Source organism: Dermacentor variabilis, chromosome 2, assembly GCF_050947875.1.
Source record: "Dermacentor variabilis isolate Ectoservices chromosome 2, ASM5094787v1, whole genome shotgun sequence".
In the NCBI taxonomy this organism is placed as follows: domain Eukaryota; kingdom Metazoa; phylum Arthropoda; class Arachnida; order Ixodida; family Ixodidae; genus Dermacentor; species Dermacentor variabilis.
The window spans coordinates 240,319,370-240,339,356 of NC_134569.1; the positions used below are offsets into that span (position 1 = coordinate 240,319,370).

The window sequence follows — 19,987 nt, forward strand, 5'->3', positions numbered from 1 at the left end:
CCCACGCACGCTCCCAGAGCTCATGTTTACGACAGTGCGTGCTTCGACGGCCACGTTGAAGGGCACACACTCAATTCCGCCAGCGCACACGCTGGCTCTTCAAAACAGCGGAGCTGACGTGCCTGTTTGAAAGCTGCATGTCGACCAGCACGCGCCGCTTCGCAGAGAGAGTCGCACCAGGGAGGTCCCTCATTGCGCATCCTTCTTTCTCCAAAAACATCTCTTTTCGTTGCCTTCGCTTCGTTTTCTCTGGCCCACATCCACTCACCTTTCACGCGGAGGGCAGAGAGGCGCGACGGTGTTGCGGGCGACCTCGACACAAGGAAAAACGGGGAAGTGTGGAGAGAGAAAGAGAGGAGTGCGAGAACCGCTTTCCTTTGGCACACTCCGGCCGCGCGGACTGCCTTACGTCAGTGTCACGGTCAGTTCGCCGCAAGCGCCACGCACGCGATGTGGAAGGCGATACGCCACGCGTGCACCACTCGGGAAGTGGCGTCAATGCGCACACAATAACGTGACGCCGCTTCTTGCGATACTCGCCGTTCGGAAAGTGAATAAACAACGTGTACGGTGATGGCGTTAAACCTAGCTGATTCGCCTAAAAAATCTCACGGAAGATGGTGTTCCTGCTGAGTTTTCAAGCCGTGATGATAGAAGACCGTCATAGCGTTATTCGAAGAAGCATAAATTAACTCTTTTGCATAGCGCCTACATCAAAAAGCGATAGGGCATTGTACCTAGCGTGGGACGGGGCCGTAGGCCTCAAAACGAGTGCGTCTTAGGGCGAAAGGGACGACATAATCCATAACCGCGGCTACACACACAGTGTGCTGTCTCTCATCCTTAAGCAACGCAAAGCATGCTAGACGTGTCACCAGGCAAGCCTCTCCAAGATTCATTCTAGCCTCTCTCTCTCTCTCTTAGAGAGAGAACAACGTAGAAGTGTAGTTTTATAAACATAAAGTTCCTTAAGCAATACGCAATAGTATCCATAATTTCGTGTTATACCACTTGCAACATTATGCAAATTTTCTGAGAAGAGAAGTCGCTAACGTCTTGCAGTTAGTATTGTCATTGTCAGTTATTTCACGTTTCTGGGCCGCACCATAAAGCGGAAGCAATAAAAAATAAACGCGGGAAGCTTCTTCGTCGGAAAATCTTGTAAGATATTGTTACGCGAGAACCAACGAGTACGGTCATTTAGCACCATTTGAACAGTCGTCTCAAATACTAAAATAATGAAAAATACAACGAAAAGAAAAATCTCTAAAGAGCTTCTAATAAAATTGCATGTGTATTAACTGCATAACTGTCGAAGTGTTATTGTGCCGCAACGTTCCAAGAAAGATTGCTCTGAGAGACCATTTAAGGCCTCGCCGACGTAAGGAATGCAGTGTTAAATGTGCTGCTTGTCCCACCAAGACATCGAATGGCGACTGTGTTGAAAATCCCGCGATATGTGGGTTATATGAAAATAACAGTGGTAGGCAGGAGTGACCAAATTGTGATAAACTTCGCAAAAGACGCTATGAAAAACCCTTGAGATTTCATCTAGAGCCTTGCATCGTGTGCCATATTTCTTCGCCAGTGTGTAACTTACGTTGTTTATGTTACTTTGTCTAAGACTGTTCCACAGTGCTGAACTGCTTACGCGTCAACGCAATGAATGCCACCCATCAATGTAAAAAAAAAAAAAAACTCCTGGGAAGTTACCGTCGCAGTGACAGCGCTTTGTTGTGTCTGGCTGCACAGGTGGCTGCAAATTTTTGAATACGCATTTAAAGAAAAACAGACATCACGGTCTGGGCGTGTTGTCCGAGACGAATTCGCACATTGTACTTTTCGACGGTGCGCCTACACCTTTTACACGCTGCTTTAATTGCGTCCACTCCTAGGCTGCGAACAAAATTTGCCTGTTCTCTAATCTGGTCTCCTGCGGAATAGTCGGGTCGGTAATCAGCACCCGTGAACGCACCGAAAAAAAAAGGTGTGCGAAGTACACGGGATCGACGAATAAAGCAGCTCCGCGAGATCGTACGCATTCCCCGCAAAGCACACTCGAAAAGCCACGGCTCGAAGACCCCATGATGACACTGCACCGCTAATACGCCTAGGCTCAACAGGTGTGTGTCATTGCCCTGTTAATTCCTGACTGCCGTCCCAATTAAATGTACAGATTTCAATATATTGCGCTTACATAAACGCAAATCCGCGCAGTGCAAAAGCGTGGTGCACACGTGGCAGCGGTGACGAGCGCCGCCTTTTTCACTGCGGACGCATCACTCTCGCCAGAGTTCTCATCGCGTGCACACAACCGGCGCTCGTAAAACAGCGCCATTGTCTGATCTCTGCGTACAGGGCGACAGTTCTCGTTCTATTTTTACCGCTCGAGTGGCCAGTGCTAGGGACGACGCTTCACGGCGACTGAGCATTTGTCACGCGTTTCCTTGTCAAGCACCACGGCGATGTGCCTGTACAACCCGTCGTGACTACGTTTTTGATGGAAGTATGCCAAATAGCTGGAGCCTGAAGTTCCCCAATACAGTGATCAGCCTTAAGTAATCGTAACGAATGGTGTTTCCGATACCACAGGTAATTAATGACCAGTGGAGGACCGAGCACACTAGAGAGGTCCGACGGGCTCGAACTCCTTCTTAGACACGATGCAGTCACGGACAGTAAACACTCAGGAAGTTAGTCGCTTTGTTCAGTTGGAATGGAGAAGCAGTAAGGTAAAGGGAAAAGAAAGTAGACGAAAAAACTACCACGCCCCACGTGGAGACCGAGCCTATGTGTTGCTCATTAAGCGCGCGGTACTTCAATACTTAAAGCCACATTGTCACGCGGACGGACGGAAAAAAATTTAATGGAAAAAGGAGCTGCGAGGTTGCCAGCCCGGACTCAGGCCACTCGGGCATTGTGTGCTGCGGCATAGCCTTTCCACCGCTGCCCGGGCCCGCTGGATAGCCCATACTTGGTCGTGTAGTTCTGAGCTAGTCAGAGCGCTTAGCCATGTCTGCGTGTTCGTGTTTGCAGAGCTTGCAGCTTGCGTCTGGATATTGTGTTGAATTTATTCTGTTTAAGTGTACTGGGTTTCGTTTAATACTCATTACAAATAGTCTCGTGTTTAAGAGCGTACTTTATTTGTACACGTGATATTATCGCTGTTCCCATTTCTTGCCTGAGTGCTTCTTCAAAACATTGCTGTATCATGTGATGGCTTGATCGGCAGTTTATTTCGAATGTCGACATGTTACTTCGGCTTGTATGTGACAGCGCAACACTATCTTGTTTTTCACCACGCGTTATAGAGCCAAACAGTAGCCGGCGCCGTATTTGCGCGCAACACGTCATTCCATTATGTCAAAAAAAGAAATCTAGCGTGACGCCTTCCAGTCGTCCACTTTCGTGGATATTTGCGTGCATTTTACCTTGGTGTGTTTTACCTAGCGCCTCACACGGCCAAGGCGGCGGATACGGAGCAACCTCTTACCCGCAGGTCCCATGGAGCACATGAGCATGGGAAATCAACTGGCCCACTAGAATTAGTGGGTTTTGTCTCATTATCGAAAACTGTTCGTGCAAGCGTTGCTTCGACTGATTTATAGCTTAAGCTCAGTCCGAACTGGCTGCAATTTTGTGCTGCGTCTAGCGCGATCATATAAGTGCGCCTCAATGCGCCTAAACTAGGCCGAAGAGCTTCGCTATGTAGCGAACGAGTGGGTCGTCATGAATCCTTTTCCAAGAATAGGCGAGAAAACACAAACAACGAAGAGAAGATAAACACAACAGCGCTAACTATACAATTGTCTTTCCCTGCCACGCTTTCGAAAGTGTAGGAGAATGGCACAGTTGGCTTCTTTCGCTACGACAGCATCAGATACGAAGTCGACATACTAGGGTGCTCAAAATTAAGCTTTCTGGTTTTCTTAAAATTATGCGCTGGAAGAAACACGAAGACCATCTGCAACTGCCATTCTTCTATGAAGCGCACAAGCACAATCATTTCATATTCATCTCTATGTTATCTGCTTTACCGCTGAGCAGAAAAATAGTAAAACAGGCCTAGTGCTGAGCACTCCGAAAATATTGCTCCTTGATAAGTTTTGCAACTCCCTCTCTACGTTTGTCTTTGCGACCGCTGATAATAATGCTTTCCCCGCAGGGCGTTCTTTTTTCACAAATATGCTATCTGAGAACGGAGTAATGTCTTCGCATAATACGCTATCTTCGGCCTTTGCAAGAACATACGCTGTCAGGTAATGCACAAAGGTTAGAGACATTTTAACAGAGGTCAAATATACCATGTGTTCAAGATTAAGCATTCTGGTTTTCTTAAAATTAGGCACTGGAAGGCGCCCGGCGACCACCTGTGCGAATACGTTATGCGACTAGGGGGACACAAAGTGAGGTAATATATACCGCTGTCAGCAGCCCATTCAGTTAAATAAAATTGAATAATAGACATTTTCTTGACAACAGTAACTGGGTATGTTTGTATTGAAAATTAGAGGCAGTCGTGTTTCTACACAGCATCAGTTTCAAGAATTCTAGCGTTTCTAGGCTCCTAGATATCCGACTCCAAATATTAATTGTCGTTCGCAGGTTTCCACGTGCAAAAGAGTTAGAATCGGCGCAAAGCTCCTCCCTGGTGTGACGCGGCTGTTGCGAGCGGCGTTCAGTCTGACAACGGCTGCCGAAGTAAAAAATAGAACCCGGAACCACTGACTTAACAGGCTATCGCGCGGCCTATAACGATGGCGGCAGCTGCCGTGCCGAGATAATGGCGCGAGCGGAGAAACCGGAGGGCAGTGCGCGTGCGGGATGGTGACTAGACGAGCAAGCGTGGTCCTTGCCTGGGCTACGCAAATAAAGGGACAACTAATTTCCAAGCATTGCAAGTGTTATCGAAAGCAAGAGCAACAACTGCACGGCACACCGCGCTGTCGCATCTTGATATCTCCTACGGTTGCAGGTGTAAACAAACAGGAGAGGAGAAGGCAAATAGACAAAGGTGCTTGCGTTTATCTGCCTACATTCACAAAATTTGTGTGTCTGCGTTGGCGCTGTCTTTAGGAGCAATTCACTAACACCTCAGTGAGTGCAGCCAACCTTCGACGTCACGCCCAGTACTAGCCCACTACAGACGTTTAGCAAAAGCCGGAAGTCATCCCGACGCAACTATCCGCAGAACGAGTGCGCATACAACAGCAGGCGATGCATAAATGCAAATAGCAGTGGTTAAGCTTTTCCGATTGTGGAACGTGCGTGCGTGCTGACTTATAGGGTCGCTCCAGTGACTCGGATGTGCATTCGAGGGAAATCCGGTTCGTGCCCCACACACCTTCTGAACCTAGCAGCAGCTGCGGCATCCAGACGCGTCTTGTTTGATGTGTAAGCTTGCGAACGAGTAGGTTGGAAATGGCATAGTCATGCCGTTCGTTGAAAAAGTTCCGCTGCCGTTGCGTAGTGCGCTTGGAAATGCCTGAAAATGTGGGTCTTATGAAGGGCACCTTTCGCAAAGGGTCACTCATCGATGAAGACCTGTCAGGCGATCGGTGTTCCGTGTCTCACGATCGTTTGCTTCCCGCCGCAGCAGCTGAGTGGCGATAGGTTGCTGAGCACGAAATCGCGGGATCGATTCCCTGTCACTACTATCGCATTGCGATGGAGGAGGCGAGCAAGAACGCTGGTGACTTAGATTTAGGTGCACATTGGAAGCCCGCATAGCTAAATTAATCCGGAGTACTACACTGTGTGTGTGCGCGTGAGTTTTCTTTCTGTGGTGGAACTGCCTCTACGATGGCGTTTCCTTGTAGTGTTAGGCAAAGGCTTTTAACGCGAAAACGTTTTATGCCGGGGCCCACCATATACTTCCTCTAACCAATGTGACGTCGGCGCGAACGCGTGACAATATGCTCTCTGTTATGTATATTTTTTATTTTACTTTGCCCAATGACAGCTGTTTTCGAATGATGCGTTGAGCAGGACGTTATTGTGCCGCAGGCGACTGCACGTTCTGTGACAAGCCATCGCGTGATACGAAGAACGCACAAAGCTATAGGATGGTTTTTTTGCGTGCTCGCGCACACCGTGTCATGCTGAAACACTCTGTTGAAAGCGGCTACACAAGAGGCAAGGTTGCATGGACTTGGCGAAAACTCAGGAATGGTACCCACACTCGTGACACGCCTATTTAATGTTCGCGTGGGCCTCGGCGGTCCACGTGGCGGCACAACTGTTATTGCCCCCTTTACAGTTGGCCCGTTTCGAACTTGAGCCGTTTGCTGCCGCAGCTAAACCATCTTTCAAGTTGTACGGACGAATGTGCACGTCCGCTTCGTTTTCTGTTATTTGTTAATTGTTACAATGATCAACGATACGCGTGTTGTTTTGCGCAGCACAGAACAAATTCGTACCTGCACATTCGCAACTTTATCTCCGCGGTCCGACTGCGACGGCCAAGAGTGTTCGCGTCACGCTGGCACCTGCGCTTTGGGTGATCGTGCCTGATCTGAATAAGCGCGAGTGACGCTCTTTCCGGTTGTGTTCTCACTGTAGACTGTTCCTCGTCAATTGCGCCATAACATGCTTTGCTATGTTTCATCTAGGTGAACGTGCAGTCCGCATAGACCCTCGTCGTACTGTTAGAATGCAGCGAATAGGGCTATGTTGTTTGCGGCTAATTGTTTGGTTTTACGTGCCAGAGCGACGATATGATTTCGAGGCACGTAGTAGTGGCGGACTACGGATTAATTGTGACCTCCTGGGTTTCTTTAGCAAGTACCCAATGCCGGTACACGGGTAGTATTTCTTTTTTTTCGCCCCCATGGAAACGCGGCCGCCGTGGCCGGTACTTGATCCCGCGCTTTCGGACTTAGCAGCGCAAGGCCGAGGCCACTAGGCCACCACGGCGGGTGCTTGGGGTTCTCTCCTGAATGCGGTAGCAGAGCAAACAAACAGGATAGGAGAAGGCCGATAGACACACGTGCTTGAGCCTGTCCACCTCCCTTCACGCACTTTGTGTGTTTGCGCTGTCCCTGTCTTTACGAGCAAGCTGTAGCTCTGCAGCTCCAATCTAAAGAAATGGGAACGGTGTTATTGCTCATTTCCGCATCCACTGTACAATCTCAATTAGGCTTATTCCACATAAGAGAGAAAGCTCGAACCTAGTGAGTGGAGGAACCTGATATTTAAAGCTCGTTACTAGTTTTACAGAAATTCATGAAAATTGCGAAATAGAAAAAGAAAGGGAAACCATGCAACACGTTTTCAACACAGCGCAAATCACTAATAGTTATGAAATAACGACATTACCTTTACGCAAACTGAGCATATAGAAGCATGAAAAGTGGACGAAATAACGCCTTGAAACTCAATATACTGCTTTGTAAGTGTTGTTTCTGATAAAGCCTCGTAAGCACTGTATCACTTAACGTGAGCTACAAACTCATCGGAACAACACATCGACATGTCTCACATGCTAAGGTGATTCGGGAAGCCTAACGTTACTATGCATCAATGTTCTAAAACATTATTTTTCTTTAAATTAAGATACGTGTTTCAGGCCCTGGCGTAGCCGCAACTACATGACTTTATCTCCTTTACTTTCTGCTGTGACTGCTGTGGATTGTTATCAAGACTGTCTATATTGATTCGGACCCTTGCTCTAGAGAAATACAGGAAGTGCCGTCCTATTCGTGCAGAAATAAAGAAAAATACAAAAAAAGGGCACTTCTAAAGAGACAGATATATGGAGGATGGAATTACCTAAAAATATAACAGGCTGGATTCATGGAACGGTAAACTTGTGTGACTGTGAATGAGTCAATCTTAACGCAAGCGAAGTTGACAATTCTCGCAACATCCCCCAGCGATTTCACGAATTTTAACGGCGCCTGTAAGGCGCTTAATAAGTGCGTTTCTACCAAGGAGTTTAGCTATGTGAGAATTCAATCAAGCCCTTCGCGTTGCAGGGTTTTTGAAGTATTCATCTAAAATACCCAAAATGTCCAGACGACACTTTTACGTCGCTGGCGTCGTCTTGCGGCGGTGTAATTACTAAACAAATGGAGCTTATCGTTAATTTTCTGGAATATTTCTTAAGTTTTTTTGTCGCGAAAAGAAAAAATTGATAATTCTCTAATTATTTTACAGCTTCAGATCACTTTTTGTTCCTCGTTAGGGTGTATTCTAACGTCCATAAAAAAAACATACTTCTCGCGTGTTCACGTAGTAGCACGAAAAATAATAAAACAGCACACAAAAATCGAAGATACTAAGAGGCGGACATGGAGCTGCATCCACCTGTTCTATTGCGTTTTTTCCGGCTGCGTTCTTTTTTTTTTTTGGTTCCGAATGAATCTCTACCAACCAAGCCGTTCTACTGCATCGTTACAGTAGCTCTGGGAATGGTGCATCCACTACCGCGACGAGTCTGGCGACGCGTGAAAGCACGCTCCTACCTTGAAGCCGGCGCCGGGGTTGCGATGAACGAGCTGGTAGGCAATGTCCTCGGCGTCGCATCCTTCGGCCACTGCGGCTTCCCAGTCGCGGTGGCCCGAGTGCGCGTAGCTTCCGGCGGGCGTGGCGTGCGTCACCTTGGACGTGGTCACGATGCCCGTCCACATGCCGGCCTCCTGCGCCCACTGCATGATGCTCGGCAGGTGCGTGCTGGTGTCGTTGTGGCAGACGCCGCTCTGCGGAGGACGCGCGCCAGCGAGCACGCAGGGCTCGATTTTGTCACGTGTCAGTGAGCAGCCGGCATTGTTAGTTTGCGCTAACTTGTGCTTACGCACTTCCGCGAAAAAAAAAGAAAAGTCGCGACGAGTGGAATTAGGTGATGCAACTTCTAGAAGGAGACACCTTTATATTTGGGCAGCCGTGTGTGCAAACGCTTCGGGCTCAATGAGCAACAATATACATAGGAAAAGACACTGAAAAAGGGGGAACGAAGCTTAACACACCTACGATGAATGTTTACACGCCATATCTTTCAATGTAGCTTAGCGTTTCTGATGTCAGATTAGCGGATACTGAAACTATAGCTTGAATAACCCATCAATGGGCTTTGCGCGTCTTTTACCAAAGGCAGCCTTTAAACACTGGCCCGCCAAGGAAACTAAGTCAGGCTGAAACCTTTCAAACTGCAGCACGCGAAAAGCCGACGGTCCTTAGGACGTTCATTATTCGCAGTTCCTCGTAATTCTTTCTTTTTCGCTCTTGGACGAAATTTCTCCGAGCACATCTCTAAAAAAACAGACATGTTCTTGAGGCCAACTTAAAGGCATATCAACGTTGGGAAGGAAAAACAAACTCACAGATTATTCGTGAGCTTGGATGAACGTGCCATGACTGACAGACGACCATTCATGTAACGTTTACGCACGTGCTAACATAAAATGTTGAAGAAGTCTTCGTCTACGTGTTTGCACTTCGTGCGCTCGGATTGCGTCAGAATAAACTTTGTTTTGTTTTCGTTTTTTTCGTAGCCAGCCAACATTGCATGCTACAGTCGCTATGCTGCAGATTCGTCTCCGGAAAATGTATCCGCACCTTGACGCGCGAGTCCACGCCGAGTGTTTCAACATTGGCCTTGACGCCGCAGAGGTAGGCGGTGGCGGTGTTCGCGGAGTCCGAGGTCTGCACGTCCAGGCCGTAGGTCTTCGAGAGGGACACGTGCGGGAACTGGTCCCACGAGAGCTGCTGCTCCTCGCCACTCTGCTTGTGCAGCCGCTGGCCCTTGTAGATGCGCGCCGCGGTCACCGTCGGGATGCCCATGCCGTCGCCCAGGAAGAGCACGACGTTGCGGGCACGGCCTACGTTGGGCTGACGCGCCAGCCGCTCGCCGATGCCCTTGGCTCCCTCCTGGTACCAGTGATTCTTGTCAGCTGCACAAAGATATTGGCGACGGGCGGATCGAAACGCTATGGTTGTTTTCGTGCGCTAAGTACCTGATGCGTTCATGTCGTTTTTTGCATTGCAATTAGCTCGGACGTTAAACAAACGAGACGGCTGCGTCCCCATTCCTCTCTCAAAGACCGACGCTGCGACACAACTTCGCATTCTAGCACGCACACTCTCCTTAGCAGAATGGAATACCACTCATACAAGGCGCACCAGCCTGCGCAGACTAAACCCTTCGCTGCAACTCAGACCTCCGGCCGGACTGCACCGACGCGAAGCGTCTCTTCTGTGTCGGTTGTGACTGAAAGTTGCCTTCACGAAAGCTTACTCAGTCCTAATTGGAATGGTTGCTAGTCCTGCATGTGATGTTTGCGGAGATGAGGAGAACATTGACCAGTTATTGTGCCACTATCCTCAATTTCAAGCACAAATACAGTCTTTGTCTAACACATTGAGGAAACTAGATGATCGTCCTCTGAGTGAACGCACGTGCACGTGCTAAAACTATCATGTCTTAATCTTAACCCTCGTGTTCTCCAATGGATACGCAACTTTCTCACTAACCGTCAACAGTTCGTTTACGCTAACCAATGCTCGTCTACCTTATCACCCGTTATCTCTGGCGTGCCACAAGGCACAGTCCTGGGACCACTACTCTTCTTAATATACATTAACGACTTACCTATAGGCTGTTCTTCCAAAATTCGTTTATTTGCTGATGACTGTGTAATCTATCGTCCTATTACTAACGACGCTGATTCTCGCGCCCTCCAGTCCGACCTTAACGTCATTGAAACTTGGTGTAACAATTGGCTAATGTCCCTCAACGTCAAAAAAACATCACTACTTACTTTCCATCGTCGCCAATCATTTATGTCAGCTAATTACACTATCGCCGGTTCGGAAATATGTGCTGTGACTTCATATAAATACCTAGGCGTTAACTTGTCCAATAACCTCAGTTGGTCCTCACACATTTGCAACATTAGCAATGATGCGAATCGTGTACTAAGCTACCTGCGCCGTAATCTACGTCTTGTCCCGCACTCAGTAAAACTACTCGCATACTTAACAATCGTTCGACCCAAACTAGAATACGCATGCTCAGTATGGGACCCACACCAATCTAACCTGGCAACAGCACTAGAATCCATACAGAATCGTGCAGCAAGGTTCATTCATTCTGACTACTCTTACCACACTAGCGTTACTAAACTTAAATCATCTCTGAAACTTCCAACCCTCGAGCAGCGCCGCAAAACAGCAAGAATGTGCCTCTTCTACAAATTTTATCACTCACTACTTCATCAGACCGACATCACGCCTGCGCATCGCACTTCATCCCGTCATGGCCATTCAAAGGCTGTTTATCCCCCTCCAGCTCGCACCTCCGCTCATCTTAACTCTTTCTTCATTCAAACAGCGAAAGACTGGAATCATCTACCTTCTGAAGCGGTGCACCACTCCAGTCATTCATCGTTCAAGGCATTTATTGAAAATATTATGTAAATATGCCCACCCCTCATGTAAAACCCCAAATGGGGTATTTGAGGTACCAATAAATAAATAAATAAATAAATAAACAGACAGTACTAGAGCACCGTCCCCACCTATCATCAGCTCAGAAGGTAGTAAAGGCACTTTTGTGCGTTCTGAGAACGCTTGTTTGCACGAGCGGCTTTGACTCAATGACTGTCTGTGCATGTCTCCTATAGCCTCTCTCTCCCTTCTCTCTCTCTTCCCCTTATTTTCCTCATGCGCTGAGTAGCCAACGAGGCTGTTGATTGGTTAACATCCCTGCCTTCCTTATCTCTCTCTCTCTTTCTTATCTAGCATTATTTAGAAACCTCAACCAGTCTCCGGTGTGTTTATGTGTATTAACCCCCTTTCACGCAAACTTGTGTACCTGGATATGTGCCGCTCTTTATTTTATCTTATTTCACAATACTGCAGGCCATATTGGCCCAAGCAGGAGGGGCATGAAAACAAATCATACCAGCACGTACATGCAAAAAAAAAATTACATTGCATGTGACATACAACAGAATAAAAAATGATGACAGAGCAGAAACGAAAGCAACGAACATTGAAATTTCTCATAAGACAATTGTTTTCTCTCTAATCAAGAAACAAAGTTTGAAGGACCTGTTCCACGTCAGGAGAGCCACAAACCGATTCAGGAAGCGCGTTCCAATCAGCTATTGTTTGAGGGAAGAAACTGCTTAAATGAGTTTGTTTTAGCAAATATAGGCTGTAATGAGTGTTCGCTATAATTCCGGGTCATTCGGGTAGTGGAGCGCCTGAGGAATGAGGGGGGAGCAATGCTAAGCTTTCCTGCCAAAATTTTATGAAGGAAAGAAAGGCGATTGTTTTCTACGTCTACTAAGCAACGGGATATTATTGTCCTTCATAAGCTGTGTTGGAGAGTCTGACCTTCTGTATTTATGAAAAATGGAACGTACTGCCTTTCTCTGAACGAGCTATAATTGATAGGTGTCTTATTGTGAGGGTCCCAAATTACGGAGAAGTATTCAAGTTTGGAGCTGATGAAAGTTTTATAAGCCAAGAGCTTAATATGGCTAGGAGTATGTTTTAATTTTCGTCTCAAGAAACAGAGCGCCCCATGCCCCCATATATGAGTGCCCCAGGTTAATCGTTTGTTTAGAGTTATTCCTAGATATTTAGTTTGTGAGACCTCGCTAATGTGACTTGTGGAGGCAATATTGGTAATAGCTAGCATTTCTTTTTCGCGTAACTCGGAGAAGCACACCCTTATCAATGTTTAAATCCATATTCCTTTCTTCACACCAGTGGCATATTTTAAGCAAAGATTGTTGGAGCAATTGATGGTCTTCTATTGATGCTATTTCTTTTATACAACGCAGTCATCTGCAAACAATCTTACTGACACTGACCGTGGAATTACATATACTAAATCAATTATATATATTAAATACAGCAAAGATCCTAACACACTGCATTGAGGAACACCGGAAGTAACAGCTAGCGATTCAGAAAGGGCGCTATTCACATCAACAGATTGCATTCTACCACTTTGGCATGCTCTGACACATTCTACAAGGTACAGCGGAAGACAAATCAACTGCAATTTATAATGAAGTTTTGAATGCGGTACCTTGTCAAAAGCCTTCGCCATATCCAGAAAAAGAACATCGATCTGTCCAGAGTTATCCAGTACGCTGAGAAAGTAATGAACCGTCGTAATTAGTTCAGTAGTGGTTGACATGCCCTTCCTGAATCAATGCTGAAAAGGTGATAGGATGTCCTTTTCCTTTAAAAAGTCATTTATAAAGCGGGCCACGATGTGCTCTAGGAGTTTGCAGGACGTAGAAATAATTGATACCGGTCGGTAATTAGTCACAAGTAACTTATCCCCTTTTTTATGGATCGGTACAACACGAGCCTTCCACCAATCCTTACGCAACTCACTGGTTTGTGGAGATAAAGTGAAAACTTTAGCAAGGTGCTGCGAGATCTAGTCCGTATAACGCTTCAAAAAAGCACTTGGAATGCCGCCGAGACCATGGCTTCTCCGAATATTTATTTTACGAAACAAAGACAAAAACCCAGGATCAATGGATCGTTTCGATGCATCAAAAACCATATCTGAAAGGCCCCCTAAAACAGTTTGAAGAGAGAGAGCAAATGATAAATGAAAGGTAGGGAGGTTAACCAGGACTGAGCCCGGTTGGCTACCCTACACTGGGGAAAGGGAAACGGGGACGGAAAGATTAAAGAAAGAAGAGAAAGTCCACCGGGGATATCGTTCAGTCACTCAGTCCGGATCACAGACGCTGACTCAATCCTGTATCTTTCAAAAATCGCAGCAGCGCTTTTGTGGCCTTTTGTAGCTGCGATATGCGAGGCTATGGTCCCAAGATCTTGTTCAAGGTGAACGGTTTTCTATCTAACTGGCTGAGAGCTGTGCAGAGATCTTGTCTTTCAGTTTCAAATGATGGGCAGTAGCACAGTAGATGGTCTATAGTTTCTTCGACACCGCAGGCATTGCACTCGGCGCTATCAGCCATTCCAATTAAAAACGTGCATGCATTCGTGAATGCAACGCCCAAGCGTAAGCGGCACAGTATTGTTTCCTCATTACGCGGAAGCCCTAGTAACAGCCGCAGTTGCATAGATGGATCGAGGGAATGCAATCGGTGTTGAGTGAAATCAGGTGTGTGCCACTTCTCCAATGTCATACGGTGCGCTAGCTTGCCTAAGTGTTGGGCTGCGTCAGTACGCGATAAAGGTATAGAAACAAGGGTTGCTCCATCGTGTGCTTTCTTAGCAGCTTCGTCAGCGAGGTCGTTGCCGGAGATACCGCAATGGCCAGGCAGCCACTGAAACACGACGTCGTGCCCTTTCGCAATCATGTGATGAGATGGTGCATTACTCGTATCTCCGATACGAGTTGTTCACAGGACCCGCGACGAAGAGATGACAGAAGACATTGTAACGCCGCCTTTGAATCACAGAATATTGCCCACCAATTAGCCGGTTGGTTGTTAATATAATCAACGGCACCTTGGAGGGCAACAAGCTCCGAACAGGTCGATGTTGTCAAGTGAGAAATCTTGTATCGGATGCTTAGTGATCGTGATGGTATAACCACTGCCCCGGTAGAGCTGGTCTGGGTGGAAGAGCCATCCGTATATATGTGGACTCGGTCAAAGTAGAAAGTGTGCAAACAATCCAGAGCTGCTTGCTTCAAGGCCAAGGTAGGCAGGTGGTTCTTCTTTCTCATCCCTGGAACCGTAAGACGCACTTGAGGTTGTTTTAAACACCACAAAGCTGAGGTTGAACGTGCTGATGGTGTGAACCCCGATGGTAGGGAGGCACGATGCTTGCTGACCTTGTTCGAGAAGGATGCCTGTGGTCGTCGTTCTGGCAGACAGGCAAGAAAGCTTGATTGAATCCGTGAAATATGACGAACATGGGCCCTAAGCGAGTCGGTGCTGATGTAAGTCGTGATCGGATGGTCTTGAGCCATTATAATGGTTCCTGCTGTTGAGGCGCTCCGCGGAAGGCCTAGGCAAACAGGTAGTGCCTGTGCTTGCACGCTCTGAAGTTCTCGAAGATTTGACTTGCTTGTTTTAGCAAGCACGGGAGAACTATAGCGTAGAAATCCGATAAAAAGCTTATCCATTCGCCGCTTTATCTTCTTTTGCATGCGCCGAGCTTCTCTGAGGTCAAGAATTGACTTCGTGCGCCTGTACCTCCTTTCAGCTCGGCGACGAAGTGCACGAAGCCTTTCCAACTCAATGTCATTCTCTGTACGCTTTGATGAATGTGTGAAACAACGCGTGCAATCTTGCATTGCGTCAGCAATTATTTCTTCTAATTTGCGTGCGATACGTTTCCTGCATGTGTCTTCTACCCGAGCTTGAAAGACTGACCAGTCGATGTGGCGAGATACAACCGGTAATGCGGCGTCTAGTCCATCGATTCTCACATAGGTCGGAATGTGATCACTTCCAGGGGTTTCAATATCGGTGAACCACTGCACGCTCGAAGTCAGGCAACGTGACACAAAAGACAAGTCAAGGCAGCTGCTGTACGTTGTTCCTCGCAGAAATGTCGGGCTTCCGTCGTTTAGAAAACATAAGTTGTGTCCTGATGCAAATGATATTAGTGACCTGCCCCTCGAGTTTATCCTGGAGCTTCCCCATATATGGTGGTGAGCGTTGAAATCCCGTTATTATCCAAGGACCGGGAGTAGCAGTCATAATACCTTCTAGTCTTTTGCTATCAAACTGACTGGTTGGGGATAGGTAGACGCCAATAAGAGTAAAAGACAGCCTCTTCTTTTTCACAGTAACACAGACGTATTGGTTACCGTCATGTGGAGCTACGGGTTGGGAAAAATACGTAAGGTCTTTGCGCATGTAAACCACAAACTTACTGCTACGGACACACGTGGTTGAAACAAAAGGTTCATATCCTGATAGTCTTATGGAGGCTGATAAGTTCGGTTCACAGATAACCAGTATAGGAAAGTGGTTGTCAAACACGAACTGCCGCAACTCCGAAATACGTGACTTCAGGCCTCTCGCATTCCATTGGAATATGGAGGCACTTCTGACATCATCCCGGAACGATCGCTGTTGATGTCGATGAGCTATGGTTCTGCTGTAGAAGCCCTCAAGCACTGGACTTCTGAAGGCTCTGAAGAACCGGATTGATGGCATCCAGCCCCTGCAACGCACTTCAAGCTGTTGGTGTCTGTAGGTTGTCCAGAAGAACACGAATAGCACTCATCAGAGAGCTTATCATGACAACAACTTGTTGATCCTGGTCTGACAATTTATCAGGAACCGATGAGGTATCCCTTGCTGTAGAGCTATGATTTCGCTCAGTAGGGGCATGTAGCCGCGGGAGTGCAGGCCAAGCGTCGGCAACCGTGCTGTTCGATGCACCTGTGTCTTTGAGCTGACTGCGTTTGGCCGGAGCGGAAGAGCGGGTGGTAATGTACGCGGCTGGCGTTCTGCAGAGGCTTTGGAGGTTCTTGATCGACGTCGGCGACGTGATCGTCGTCGCTTAATAGATGCTGCTGCTTCTCGGTGAGACGAATGGTCTCTAACCATTTTTTTCAATATTGCCATTTCCTTTCGTATCAAAGGGCATTCCTTCGAGGATGCATCGTGAGGGCCGCTACAGTTTGTGCACTTCAGCACATTGGCCTCGCACGTGTTAGTGGTGTGGGGCCCAGTGCAGCGAGAACGGACGGTAGTGTTCTTGCACACACTACTCACATGTCCAAACTTCATGCATTTCCAACACTGCTGCGGTTTTGGTATAAACGGGCGAACTGCGTGTCGAAAGTGGCCCACTTTTACATGCGATGGTAGGGATTCGCCCTTAAATATGATCTTAACACACCGTGACGTGCCGAGGCGAAACGCGTTTGTGATGATGGTGTTTTCGGTAGCCGGCTTGATTAAGATCGAAAGATCGGAGGCGACAATAGTCTCGTGAACATCGTAAATTACGCCAGTACTGACTTGTTTGCCCAGCGGAATATGAGGGCGGACTTTCATCCCGTCAAGTTCCGTGACATTGCGCAAAGAATCCAACGCAGCTGCGTGTTCTACGTCAATCGCTAGGACGTTCTTACGGGTGTTCACTCTGATGTATTTGATTTCATTCGGAACTAGCGCCTCTAGATGTGAAGACACGGCTTGCCTGTTGAGGCTTCTCAGGTTGTCAGTGGCGAGAACTGGCGCGAACAGGATGGTGAGCTCCTCGGTATTGCGCGAAGATCTCACGGTGGACTCACTCGAATTTGATGATGCGCTGAGAAATCTTCACTTTGCTTTACGACTCCGCACCAGCTCGAAGGTGTCGTCACAAGAATCTTCACCGCTGACATAGTACTGCATCGTGTCGTCGCTGTCAGTGTCGCTCTCGGTGCCGTTGCGCTTCCTGGAGGCAGCCGTCGCGGGCACTGCCGAGTCCGGCGGACGCGCGTGAGACTGCACCTCCATCGCAGTTAAGGAGGAAACAGTAGTTCAAGGCAGAGTCCAAGAAATTCACAAAATGAGTAGAGCTGGAAGACTCGGCGTTCTGCCTGAAAGACACGTCTTCTTCCAAAACAGTTTGAAAGTATCCATTAAAAACCTGAGCTATTTCCTTCTCATTGGTGACGAGGTTCCTATCATCACTTTTAATTTCTCTTACGACCTCTTTTTGATGACCAACGTAATTCCAAAACTTGCAGGGATCTGTTTTTATTAATGAAGGAAGAGTAACCTTAAAATAATGGGATTTCGAGATGAACAGTTTCTGTGCTAATTCATGTGTAAGTTCTGCAAATACTGAGGCGTAGAATAATGTCGCCTAAGACGCTGAAGTCTCCGCTTCAAATGAATAATGTCACGACTCACCCAAGGGTTCCGACGCTTATTTCTCACTCTCCGTTGAGGCACAAAATGTGTGATAGAAGATAATATGCCTTCCTTGAGGCGCTCCCATAAGCTGTGTACATCACCCTCATTAGTACGCAGCAGTACATCATCCAAATAATCAATAATAGAAGCGTCGTAGGCGCGGTTAAAATCATGCACGTAGGCAACAGACAAATTACGAGTACTATCAACACAATTAGTACGACAAGAAAAAAAAAAGCAAACGGTGATCAGAAATACCAGGCTAAACCCTGAGTTCACCATTAGAGATCAATTCACTGACAAAGAACACATCTAAGACAGCATTTTTACGGGTACAATCACGCACAATTTGGTTAAGGTTTACAGCTAACATGGTGTCCATAATTACATCACCAGAGGCTAAGCTCCCGTAAGCTAAACTGCTACAATCCAGGCCTGGTAGATTGAAATCGCGCGTAATAATCACATTGTTTTCACGCTTCGTTAACAAGTGGTCATATAAGCTTTCGAGAAATGTTAATTGAGAATCAGGAGCACGATATACCCCGTATAATAGAAAGGTCAAGCCCCGACAAAAAGGTCAAGGTCAAGCTTCAACAAAAAAGAAATGCTCGAAGATTCATATGGTTCTGGGCAGCATTAAACTCGCGTCACACCGGCTCCTCGAGCACAACAGCCATATGATTCAGAGAGTTGCTTCACAAATGTCTTTTTTGTTACATGGTAGTCCATTATGTGTAACACTGCATGCGAGAGCTGTATGCGCATGAGCTAACACATAACACATTTATGGCCTCAAAAACACCTATAAAGTACAATGTGCAGATCTTTTAACACAGAAAAACCAAAGAATTTTGCACTTAGAAGAATGACAATGACAGCATCAACTTGGTCAAAGGTAATTGGTGATCGCATCGCGGCACGCGAAACCCAAGAAGTAATCTTTAATTTTCGTAGGCAACTGATCAAAATGTGATACCAGTCCACTTAAAATTCTCTTACGTCCTATATGTCCTTCAACTGACCAATAATTTAAGCAAACTTCAACGTAGAATGAACAATGGGCTCAGCATTTCGGCCCAAGATGCGTGTGTTCTATTAACTATGCAGTCTAAACGGGAAAGACAGATCAAATCGCATGTAATCATCATGGGGTGCAATCAATTATCGAATGGTATATTGATTCAAAATAAGGACTTGCTGAAGAGTATATTGAAACACACTCTAAGAACAATATTACATCTTTACAAGCTACAAAGCAATGTTTCTTAATTTCAGGTTAGCGCATCACAAAAGTGACAGTTTACAGAATATAGAAAACTATAGTTCTTTTATGTAGCCAAGTTTTCCGAGGCAAGAGCTCAATGCGCATTTTTAAGGAAAATGGCAGACTTCGTCTCGAGAAACTGTTTGTGCGACAAATATTTCGTTGGTTTCTTCTTTTTTTCAGTGATGTTTCATATCCAATACTATGATCATTCACAAAAGTTATCTTGTGAATGAGCGTGTCTGTTTTTAGGGGTTATGTAAGAAGTATATATCAGTGTATACATCCTTTTGGTTCTGCTATCTGCTAAATATCTATACAGTATCAAGAAAAACTATGCAAACGTTTAAGTATAATTGATTTTCTTGCGAGCCCTTTACCCCTATCCATTCTGTGGTTTGTCAAGGCATGGCGTGCGTCCTCGGCTACGCAAGATGTCTCTATTTCCATGCACAAAAACATTACTCTTTCGTCTGCTGCCCCTCCAATGCACTGGTTACGTACCACTCTCCAAAAGATGTCTGTCACGACTTTGGCGTCGGGGTTTATGTCACTGAATATGTGCGACTTTTCAATGACAAAAATTACTTTAAGTATATGCGTTGCTAGGCGGAATTGACACCGAGTCTATTATATATATATATATATATATATATATATATATATATATATATATATATATATATATATATATATATATATATGCTCAGAGACTGTTGTTTGAATACTCTTTGGCCACTGATGGCCCTTGCGCCAATAAAGAGAAATCATCATCATCATCATCATCATCATCATCATCACCATATTCAGACATGCGTCACGCGCGGATTTGGTGACACTGCCGTCAGATGGCACATCTTGTCCTGAAGGGAGCAAAGAGTGAAATCAAAAAATACCATGGAGAATT

General features: G+C 46.4%; 1 protein-coding gene across 2 annotated transcripts in view; it reads right to left on the bottom strand.

Moving 5' to 3' along the window:
* Positions 1-19,987, bottom strand: part of LOC142573178 (alkaline phosphatase-like) — a 192,742-nt gene that overhangs the window by 52,262 nt on the left and 120,493 nt on the right. For both annotated transcript variants that reach the window (XM_075682750.1, XM_075682749.1), the window contains exons 2-3: positions 9,556-9,890; positions 8,466-8,699 (exon numbers count right to left, since the gene is read on the bottom strand). In XM_075682750.1, coding sequence (XP_075538865.1) covers positions 8,466-8,699; positions 9,556-9,890 — 569 coding nt within the window. The remainder of the gene's footprint in view (positions 1-8,465; positions 8,700-9,555; positions 9,891-19,987) is intronic.